Source organism: Rhinopithecus bieti, unplaced genomic scaffold (assembly GCF_001698545.2).
Source record: "Rhinopithecus bieti isolate Rb0 unplaced genomic scaffold, ASM169854v2 scaffold_15570, whole genome shotgun sequence".
Classification (NCBI taxonomy): domain Eukaryota; kingdom Metazoa; phylum Chordata; class Mammalia; order Primates; family Cercopithecidae; genus Rhinopithecus; species Rhinopithecus bieti.
The window spans coordinates 320899-331561 of NW_016808199.1; the positions used below are offsets into that span (position 1 = coordinate 320899).

Consider the following 10663-nt stretch of genomic DNA (forward strand, 5'->3'; position numbering starts at 1 on the left):
TATATATATATATATATATATGTGTGTGTGTGTGTGTGTGTGTGTGTGTATATTTAAATTTCACTTAATTTTGTGTGTGTATATATACACACACACATATATATACACATACACAAATTAGCCAGATGTGGTGGCAGGCGCCTCTAGTCCCAGCTACTTGGGAGGCTGACGCAGGGGAATGGTGTGAACCTGGGAGGTGGAGCTTGCAGTGAGCCGAGATCGCGCCACTGCACTCCAGCCTGGGTGACAGAGCGAGACTCTGTCTCAAAAAAAATAAATATGTAAAACCAGAAGAAACATAAGAACAAGTAGGCCAGGCATGGTGGCTCACACCTGTAACCCCAGCACTCTGGGAGGCTGAGGTGGGCGGATCACTTGAAGTCAGGAGTTTGAGACCAGCCTGGCCAACATGGTGAAACCCTGTCTCTACTAAAAATACAAAAAATTAGCTGGGCATGGTGGCACACACCTGTAATCCCAGCTACTTAGGAGGCTGAGGCAGGAGAATAGCTGGAACCCAGGAGGCAGAGATTACAATGAGCCAAGGCACTCCAGCCTGTCCAACACAGCGAGACTCTGTCTCAAAAAAAAAAAAAAAAAAAAAAAAAAAAAAAAAAAAAAAAAAAAGATTTTCATGGAAGGTAAAAAGGAGCCAATGATTTTACACCCAGCCAAGTTACCTAAAAGTATTCTCTAAAAAGGTTACAATGAATTATGAACTTGCCAGAACACAGAGTATACAGTGTCCATGAACACTTGGAGGATTCTATCAGGGAATGAACTTTAGAAAACAAAATATCATAGGAGAAATTTTGGTATATGAAAACACATGTTCCTACTGTGTTAAAAAATGAAGAGAAATCCTTAACAGAGGGTCAATCCTGAGCAATTGAAATTCTAACTAGGAGAAGAAAGAGAAAATGAGTTGGATGATTTTTTCTAAATGTTATTTTCAGCTTCAGATTTCAAGGAAATTCCTTATGATATTTGCTCCTCTCCACATCCAATTTGAAACATTTTGCTACGCCTCTTATTGCTAAAATCATATATCCTATAGTACTCCAGCTGTTCACTCAAGATTGCCAGTAAGAAAATGGTTATAAAACCCAAAACATAAAGATTAAACTTTCTGCTCATTTTCTTAATTCTAGCTTAGCAAAAATTCTCTACACCCTGCCCAGTTCCCTTAAGAGCATTTAAACTATGTGATTCCTATGACAACTCACAGTGAACAACAAAAAAAATCTGCAAGCCTGTTAAGTTTATATTGTGTCCCAGTTCTTTGATGATCAGTTTACAAATACAAATCACATAGAAGAAACATTTATAAGTGCTGTGTTTCCTTGGGAAAATAGTAAATAAAACATGGACTGTCTTCGGAGTGAGTAAAGACCCCCTTTTGTTTTTGCCAGAGTCCAGAAAGTGTGATTCAGTATAAAACCTAGCTTCTCTAGTTCTGACACTAACTGTAAAATCAACACTACTACTAAGAAAACATTATTTTGTACTAATATGGCATAAAACCTAGACATATTTTAGCGTTAAAATCAGAATAGACTAATTCTATATCAAGTGTTTTGCTGAAAATTGTTTAAATGTAAATGTAAAATGTTTAAATGTTAAAACATTTTAACTCCAAAGCACAGGTACAAAAATGATATTCTTCAATACCTACAGAACGAGCATGCTGTAAAATATCAACTAAAATTTATGTCAGTCCAATGAAAGAGCTTAAATGTGAAAAGTATCAGTTTTGAGTGGACTTAGAGAAAAGAGAGGGGTTTTGGAGGTGCCATGATGAGCAGGACCAGTCTGGCAGAGGAAGAACCTTTACAAGAGAGAAAGAGGAGAGGCCTCCCAAAACTGGTGGGAAGATGCGCATTCTGGATCCAGAGGAGACTGGAAGTAGCCCATTGTGAAGGACCGGCACAAGAGCAGCTTCTCTGTATGGCAGGAGCCAGGGAAGTCTTTTTAGTCCTAGACTCACCCTTCTCAACTATGACCTGGATGCAGCCACCTAGACGGGCTGGAAGCACGGGGCCCAGAAAGCTCATGCTACTCTGTACATGGGAACCTCACTTCACATACTTGGGGGAGCATCAATCCTTTCTCCAAGGCCCAGACCTTTTCCCAGTGGGAGGAGTTCTGAAGGGTATACCGTGTAGCAGGGTAACTGTCTGATGGCAGGTTTGCTGCTGAGAGAGTAGAGAAGGGGTTTGGGGACACAGGCAGAGACAGGCTGGGGTGTCCAGCTCAGCCCCCAATCACAGCATCGGCCTCCTGCATCCACTGCCCACAGCGGCCCCAAAGCCACAGTGGATGGCTGAGACCACCCCAGGCCTGGCTGTGCCACACATCCACTCTGGCCCTCAGTCCTTATCTGTGAAATGTCAGGGATGGGCCAGATCAGGGATCCCCAAAACAAGCTGGTCACACAGTCCCCAGAACAGCTTTGTGAAAACACCCATTCCTAGGCCTACCCAGAGCCACTGACTCAGTGTTTCTGTAGGGCAGGACCTGGGGACAGGTATAGAGATTTTTTTGATAACGTAATACATATTAACTTTAGAAAAGACAGTGAAGAACAAAGAAGAAAATATTTTGAATGCAGGCACCTGTATTTTTTTTTTTTTTTTTTTTTTTTTTTTTTGAGGCAGAGTCACTCTGTCGCTGGGCTGGAGTTGCAGTGGCTGGATCTCAGCTCACTGGCGAAGCTCTGCTCCCGGGTTCACGCATTCTCCTGCCTCAGCTCCGGAGTAGTTGGGGACTACCAGGCGCCCGGCCACTTCGCCTGGCTGCTTTTTTGTATTATTAGTGTAGAGACGGGGTTTCATCCGGTTGCCAGGTATAGGTCTCATTTCCTGACCTCATGATCCGCCCGTCTCGCCTCCCAAATGTGCTAGGATTACAGGCTTGAGCCACGCGCCCTGCCTTTTTTTTTTGTTTTGAGATGAGAGTCCTCACTGCCCAGAGCTGTGTGGTGCTGGACTCAGCTCACTGCAGCCTCCACCTCCCAGTCAAGCCAATTCTCCTGCTTCAGCCTCTGGAATTAACTGGGATTACAGGCACACCCACCATGCCTGGCTAATTTTTTTTTTTTTTTTTTTTTGTATTTTAGTAAAATGGGGTTTTGATATGTGGCCAGCGGTCTCGAACTCCTGAGCCTCCAATGATCTGCCTGCCTCAGCCTCCTAAAGTGCTGGGATTATAGGCATGAGCCACCATGGCTGGCCGAGCCCTGTATTTTTAAAAAGCTCGTCGGGGCTGAGTACGGTGGCTCATGCCTGTAATCCCAGCACTTTGCGAGGCCAAGGCAGACAGATTGCTTGAGGTCAGGAGTTCAAGACCAGCCTGGCCAACATGGCAAAAATCCATCTCTACTAAAAAATACAAAAATTAGCCAGGCAGGGCCCACCCAGCTATGATCTCCAACACTCTCATTCTCTTTCAAAGAAAAGGTGAGGAGGGACCATTTACTCCATTCCTGTCTGTTTGCACAGAGCTGCTAACAGATGCTACATTCCAGGTGCCCCCGGCATCTGAGCCTTCCCCCTCCACACATGGGTTGGTCCTTGGCCCATGGATCTTTCCATCCTTATGTCCCACAGTCCAGCCAATGAGGTCACCTTGGCTGCCCATGACATACTCTCCTGCCTCCCGAGGCCCTCGTCTGCTCCATGTCCTGAGATCCTGCACAATCTTCAGGACTCACTTCAAATGCCAATTCTTCCCCGAAGCTTTCCCTGATGCAATCCTCCACCCACCCATGCCTGTTTTGAAGCCATTCAGCAAACTGTTGCTATCCACGGCTTTCCAACATCTCTGGTCCCTGGTATACAGCAGTTGCTGAATATGTACCTGTGGAATAAACAGATGAATGAAGCCCTCTTGGAAAAGGCCAAGTTTTAAGCACAGTGGGCCAAAAACCCAGAGCCCAGGCTGACAGCCCTGAGAGGGCATGGGCCCCCCAGCACCTTACTTGTTATACAGCACAATGTCTGGCTTCCAGATCTTCTGTGCAGGGACACGCATGAACTCTGCCCCACCATAGTCAGAGGGGTTCCACTTCAGCTTGTAGTCATTCCAGATCTCAGGGAAGGAAGCAGGGAGGGAGAAGGAGACAGTAAAAGAATCAGCCTGGTTTTACTTCTCTTGGCACCACCCATCTTGGTGAGTCTTTACCCCTGCTGCATGTGACAGAGCCACATCCATGCCATGATCACATAGTCCAACTTCTCCTGTGGGTGCAGTGGGGAGAGAGCACAGGGCTGGATCTGCAGGCCGCCTCCTGGCACTACGGAAGCCACTGCCCACATAACCGTGAGCAAGCCCAGCCCCTCATCAACCAAACAGCATCCACTGGTGCTTTCTCTGGTCACTTCTAGTGCCAGGCGGAGCCTCCTGGACTTCCTGCACCATGTCCAGGTCCATGTGCCTGCTGTTTACAGCCCCTGAATGGTTCTCCAGGGGTGTTTTCCAATACAGACTCTCTTTCACCCCAAGGTTAAGCAAGGCTGGCCTCTGAAAGGTTCTGGGGGAAGAAGCCATGACCCCCGCAGGGCCCAGGAAGTGTCTGGGTCCAGAGGCTGGGAGGTCTGAGTCCTGAGCACCAGAGGAGAGAGGGGTGAGGCTGCGGCCACAGAGGGAACGTGTGCATCAAGTACTGGGTGGGGCACTGTGCCCATCTGGCTTTCCAGCCTCCTGGGGATAAAGGCTGTGTGTGCTGAGTGCTCAGCTGGCAAGGCTGGCAGAAGGGTCACCAGCAGGCCAATGGGCCATTATGTCTCCTGGCAAGTCTGGACAAAGCCTCCCTGGGGAGGACATGTGGAAGCCAATTTCTTGGCCTCAATGTGAACAGAAAAATCTACTCCCATGCTACCAACAACAGCAGCATCTGATTCTGACTTAAGAATGAGTTTCTGGGCTGGGTGCAGTGGCTCATGCATGTAACCCCAGCACTTTGTGAGGCCGAGGTGGGTGGATTGCTTGAGCTCAGGCATTCGAGACCAGCCTGGGCAACATGGCGAAACCCTGTCTCTATAAAAAATACAAAAATTAGCCGGACGTGGTGGTGCATGCCTGTGGTCCCAGCTACTTGGGAGGCTGAGGCAGGAGAATTGCTTGAACCCTGCTGGTGGAGATTGCAGTGAGCTGAGATCGCACCACAGCACTCCAGCCCCGGTGACACAGCGAGATCCTGTCTGGAAAAAAAATTGAGTTTTTAGCAAGGAGAGAAGGAGGTGTCTCAGGCACCACCCTAGGGTTTGGGGACAGGGCTTCAATCTCAGGTTCATACTGTTCTGTTGTTTGAACATGAAGAATGTCTTTCACCAGGCTGCAACCTGTCCAACTGGGATTTGAGGGGTTGGGCCCTACAGTCCTTCCAGGAGGACTGTTGGGCAGTGCATGTGACCTCAAGCCTTAGAAGAGATAGTCAGTCCAATCTGGGTTCTACAGAAGTAAATGAAGCCTGGTCATCTGAAGCAAATAAAGCAGTTACCACCAGGGGGCAGCAGTGCCTAGGGTCTGGTCACTTACTTGCTTGAGCCACAGGTTGGTCTCCATGATCTGGTTTACTTCATCCTAGAAAGAGGGATTAAAGTAGACAGGAGAATTATATAAACAAGGCTCACTCTGGGAAAGGCTCCTTCAGAAGCCCCGCTCCCCATGGCCACGGCTCGTGGCTCCAGCACTCACCACCTTCACCAGCTGAGACATGGACACCTCGAAATGGATGATGACTGGGTCGGACACGTTGGCCACAGGCCGGATGATCTCATTGTAATCTTCAAACAGCCGCTCAAATAGACGGTGCTCGGCCTCTGAGGCCCTGGCCACTGGGGGAAGCAGCCCTGTCAGTCCCGGGGAAATCATTAGTTAACCTCCCCCGCCCAGCCCACCAGAAACATCACCCATCTACAGCGTCCCCTCCACCTGTGGAGGGATTCTGTGGAACCCTAGACTTTCAGGCTAGTCTTACCCAGTGGGTTACAGAATGGGAAACTGAGGCCCAAGATGGGCAGGATTCTACCAGGCCACACACATTCAGTGAGAAGCACAGTGGTTGCAAGCCTGGGTTCTGGAGTTGGACAGATCTGGTGCAAATCCTGACAAATCACTTGTGAGCTGTGTGAGCTTAGGCAAGTGGCTTAACCTCTCTGAACCTCAGTGTCTTTACCAGTCAAAATAAGGATTATAAACGTATCCACCTCAAAGGGTTTTTGTGAAGGAAGTGCACAGCTTGGTGCTGTGCTAAGAGCTCAAGAACTATTCGCAATCCTTTCCTGGGTTGTTACTGCAAGGCAGGGGTGTGGTGCAAATGCTGTCTGCCTAGATACAGCAGCTTGCTGCTTCCACTATGGAAAGATGGCCAGTCCACCCCCAGGGGCAGGGCCACCCACGGTCACCCAGGCCCAGGTCTTCTGTCTCCCAGCCTCTGGGAGAACGCAACCCAGATCTGGGCCTCTCCTGCCTTTCACCCTGTAGGGGTTTGGCTACCAACCCTTTTAGAAGCCAAGGCACTATGTGGCTCCCGTGATCTCGTGTGACCCCCAGCTCTTGTTGATGCTGTCTTCACATACTGATCAAAGACTCTGACCTCTCTGCAACCCTTGGGCACCCCTCTTTGTTCCTAAGCCACACCCCAGTACAGGTGAGGCATACGGGGGTCAGCTGTTTTCTGATTCCCACGTACAGATCCGGGGGCAGCTTGGGGAGGCGGGAGGGGAATCCTCTGGGAAGTTGAATCCAACTTCGTCAGGTCTTGAAATGGGATTTTTCCTGCTCCCCCCTCCCCTTCCGCAGAGTGAAAGGAGGGTCCCAGGCAGGAGGTCGGCTGAGAGTGTATGGCCGTTCTGAATAGTAGAGGCCTCGGCACCGAGGGCAGAAAGCGCTCTGAGCGCACAGTCGCACAACAGACCTCCCGCCCGGGCCCGTCGGGAATTCCCTGCAGCCCTGCCCGGTCCCCGACCCTCGCTATCCACCAGCCCTCCCAGGCACCCAAGAGCCTCCCAGCGGCGGGCCAGGACCGGCTTCCCCCAGCAGGCTCCTCTGGAGAGCGGGAGGAAGACGGGAGGCACTCTCCCGGTGGAGGGTCCCACAGCGACGCGGGCAGGAGCGCTGGGGGCTAGGACTGGAGGAGAGGCTGGCGCGCCGGCTCCAGCCCCAGTCCCCAAGCGACTCTTCTTTCCCCCAGGTGACCTTGGCCAAGTCTTTAGCCACCTCTGGATACAGTTTCCCTATCTATCCGTCAAATGAGGAGGTGGGCGGGGTGCAGACGGTGGAGCGGGTGGCTTGGGCGTGCCAGTTTGGGAGCCAGTGCGCGGGGCAGGGCGACGGGCAGTGCTGGGACGCGAATCCCCAACTCCTGCGCCCAAGACGAAGGACCCAGTCTCGACCTCCTCATTACCCCGCGCCTACCAGCGCCCACTCGGTGACTCCCAGGTTTGGTGGTGGCTAGAGGTAGGGGGCGAGCCGAAAGGGAAAAAGCCACCCCACCCAAGTCGCCGCCGGGCTGGAGCGAGTTTGCGCGGGTTCCGAGTCCCCCGCTACGGCGCCAGCCTTCTCCGCTCGCCCGCGCAGTGCTCTCACCTGCAGCCCCTCCGGATCCCGCGCCTCCTCTCGGGCGCCCGTTCCTCCGGAGCCCTAACGCCCGTGAGCTTACCTGGCAGCAGAGACAGCAGCAGCAGCAGCCGCGGCGGCGACAGCGGGCGAGAGCCCATGGCTGGTGGCCGGGCTGGCCGCGGACCCGGACGGTCGGGAGAGGGCGCGGCGGGCGCAGCTACGGCCTCTGCCCGCGAGGCTCCAGCGCAGACCCCAGACCCCGAGCCCTACGGGCGGAGACGCGGAGGGCTCCTCTCTGCTTCGCCGCCGCTGAGTTTCCGGCGCCCTCGGACCTGCGGGAGGACGGGTGAAGCTGCGCCAGGCGAGGGCGTGCGTGGGGCGGGGCTGGGCGTACGTGCGGTAGGGGAAGGGGCTCCCCCCGTCCGAGTCCCCAGCGCTGGGCGGGCTACTTCTCTGCCGGGCTGGGCGCTCCGGACGGCGGCACACAACCAGATCCGAACAGGTGCTGTCACCATCGCCAGGAAGGAGAGGGACCCAATCTCTGTCCCTGGCTTCCGGAGCGTGTGCAGCTCCCGCAGGGGGTTGGGACCACCGGGCTGGATGGGCGCTGTAGGAGAGGCGCCAACACACTCAGAAAGAGGCTTCATGTATTTAATGCTATTAAGTAATTGTTAAGTATTTTAGATATAACACTGGTATTTTTTTTAAGTCCTTATAGTTTAGGGGTGGGTAGAAATTAGTTAAAACAATATTGGCCATAAGTTGATAATTGTCGAGGCAAGGTGATGGTACCTGGAGGTTATACTGCTCTTAACTTTAGATTATGTTTGGCTTGTTCCTTAATGAAAATTTGTTGGGGTGATCGGACCCAACACCAGGCCGTGGGGGCAACGAAGTCAAAGGAATGAGGAAAGGCAAAAGAGAAAGTGGGACCAGGGGGCCAACCCTAGTATGGAGGCTGGGAAGGCCCTGAGCTCTGGGAGCCCATGCTATTTATTGATGATCAAAGAAACAGGTGGTGAGGATGTGGGGTTTGAAAGGAAGTGATGTATGAAGCGAATGAACTACAACTGTGACGGTTTAGCATTCTTCTTTGAAACATTTGGCTACTTGAGATAATGGGAGTGCTAGAAGCAAGGAGCTGGCAAGTCTAGACAGGTTTCAAAGGCCATGAGGGGTTTTACCCTGGACCCAGGACGTGTTCCAAACCCTGCCTCAGCTTCTCCCCCAACACAGCTTTTCTCCCAACAAAACTAAAGAAAGATAAGACAGAATTTAAAATGAGGCTTCATTTGTTCTTTTTCTTCTTCTTCTGAGACAAGGTCTCACCCTATCACCAAGGCTGCAGTGCGGTGGCTCCATCTCGGCTCATTGTAGTCCCCACATCCCTGACTCAAGCGACCCTCCCACCTCAACCTCTGAAGCAGCTGGGACCACAGGCAGGCACCGCCGTGTCTGGTTAATTTTTTATTTTTGTGGAGAGGGGCTTCTCCCTGTAGTTGCCCAGACTGGTCTGGAACTCCTGGGCTCAGTGCTTCTCCTGCCTTGGCCTCCCAAAGTGCTGGGATTACAGGCATGAGCCACTGTGTCCGGCCTCATCTGCTCTTCTGATGAAGCAATCTGAGAGAGCATTGGGGTTCCCACCCTAGTCCCCCACAGAACCCCTCTATCCCCTTCCCCACCACCATCTGCAACCCCAAGAATGTGCACTGATTGGCCAGGCAGGGTGCCCTGGAGCCTCCTGCCCTCTCTGACCACCCACCAGGGATGGGGGTGGCGCCTTGATGTTGGTTTCTTTGACCTCCCTTTATCACAGGAGGAAGTTCTGTCATAAACTCTCCTCCTGGCGTTCAGATGGTGAGTTGCCTTTATTGTTTCCAGAATGTGCTGCTTACCCATATTAAAACCAAACAAAAGGAGATCGTTTGTGGAATGGAAGATGTTTGTAAGAATTGGGACCCACCTCTCAGGGCCCCAATTATAGCATTCTCATCTCTTGGCAAATGTCCTCCATTGGGACAATACTGTAAGTCATATATCTAACAAAGGTCTTGTATCCAGAATGTATAAGGAACGCTCAAAACTCAACGGTAAGTATAGATGCATATGAGGGATCTTACTGGGGTGATGTAGATGTTCTAAAACTGGATTCTGGTGATAAACATACGAAAATTCATTGAATTGTAAACTTAAAATGGGTGGATTTTATGGTATGTAAATTATACCTCAATAAAGTTTTCTTAAAAAAAGTCTCAATGGTAAGGAAATGAACAATTTAATTTTTTAAATGAGCAAGAGGTAAACAGACTCTTCACCAAAGAGGTATACAGAAGACAAAAAAAAAAAAAAAAAAAAAAAAGGCACATGGAAGATGTTCAAATCACTAGCCGTCAGGGACATGCAAATTAAAACCAGGGTGGAATCCACTTGCTAAAAAACTGGATCTCTCATACTTTGGTGGGATTGCAAAATGGTACAGCCACTCCAGAAAACAGTTTGACAGTTTCTCTTTCTTTCATTCATGTTATTATTATTATTATATATATATATTTTTTGACAGAGTCTCGCTCTGTCACCCAGGCTGGAGTGCAGTGGCACAATGTCGACTCACTGCAACCTCTGCCTCCCAGGTTCAAGCGATTCTCCTGCCTCAGCCTCCCAAGTAGCTGGGACTACAGACACACACCACCATGCCTGGCTGATTTTTGTATTTTTAGTAGAGACAGGGTTTTACCATGTTGGCCAACCTGGTCTTGAACTCCTGACCTTAGGTGATTCGCCACCTCAGCCTCCCAAAGTGTTGGGATTACAGGCGTGAGCCACCACGCCTGGCCTCAACAGTTTCATATAAAGTTAAATATACACTTACCATATAACCTAGCAATCACCCTCCTGAGTGTTTAAATAAATGAAAACTTTTATTCATACACAATCCTATATGTGAATCTTTATGTCAGCTCTATTCATAATTGCCAAAAACTGGAAACAACCTAAACATGCGTCAACATCATACAACTGAAACTCCTCAGCAATACAAAAAAACCCGGCTTGATTGAATCTTGAAGGCGCTATGCTGAATGAAAGAAGCCAGTCTCCAAAG

General features: G+C 50.3%; 1 protein-coding gene across 2 annotated transcripts in view; it reads right to left on the minus strand.

Moving 5' to 3' along the window:
* The window catches only part of CHRNA3 (cholinergic receptor nicotinic alpha 3 subunit), a 29658-nt gene extending 21466 nt beyond the window's left edge, over positions 1 to 8192 (minus strand). Inside the window, exons 1-4 of one of the 2 annotated variants that reach the window (XM_017885773.1) lie at positions 7664 to 8192; positions 5698 to 5837; positions 5539 to 5583; positions 3980 to 4089 (exon numbers count right to left, since the gene is read on the minus strand). In XM_017885773.1, the coding sequence (XP_017741262.1) occupies positions 3980 to 4089; positions 5539 to 5583; positions 5698 to 5837; positions 7664 to 7721 (353 nt within the window). In that variant the 5' untranslated portion in view covers positions 7722 to 8192. Of the gene's footprint in view, positions 1 to 3979; positions 4090 to 5538; positions 5584 to 5697; positions 5853 to 7663 lie in introns of both variants that reach the window. The other variant, XM_017885772.1, reaches the window with a different exon arrangement.
* Positions 8193 to 10663: the final 2471 nt, after the last annotated feature.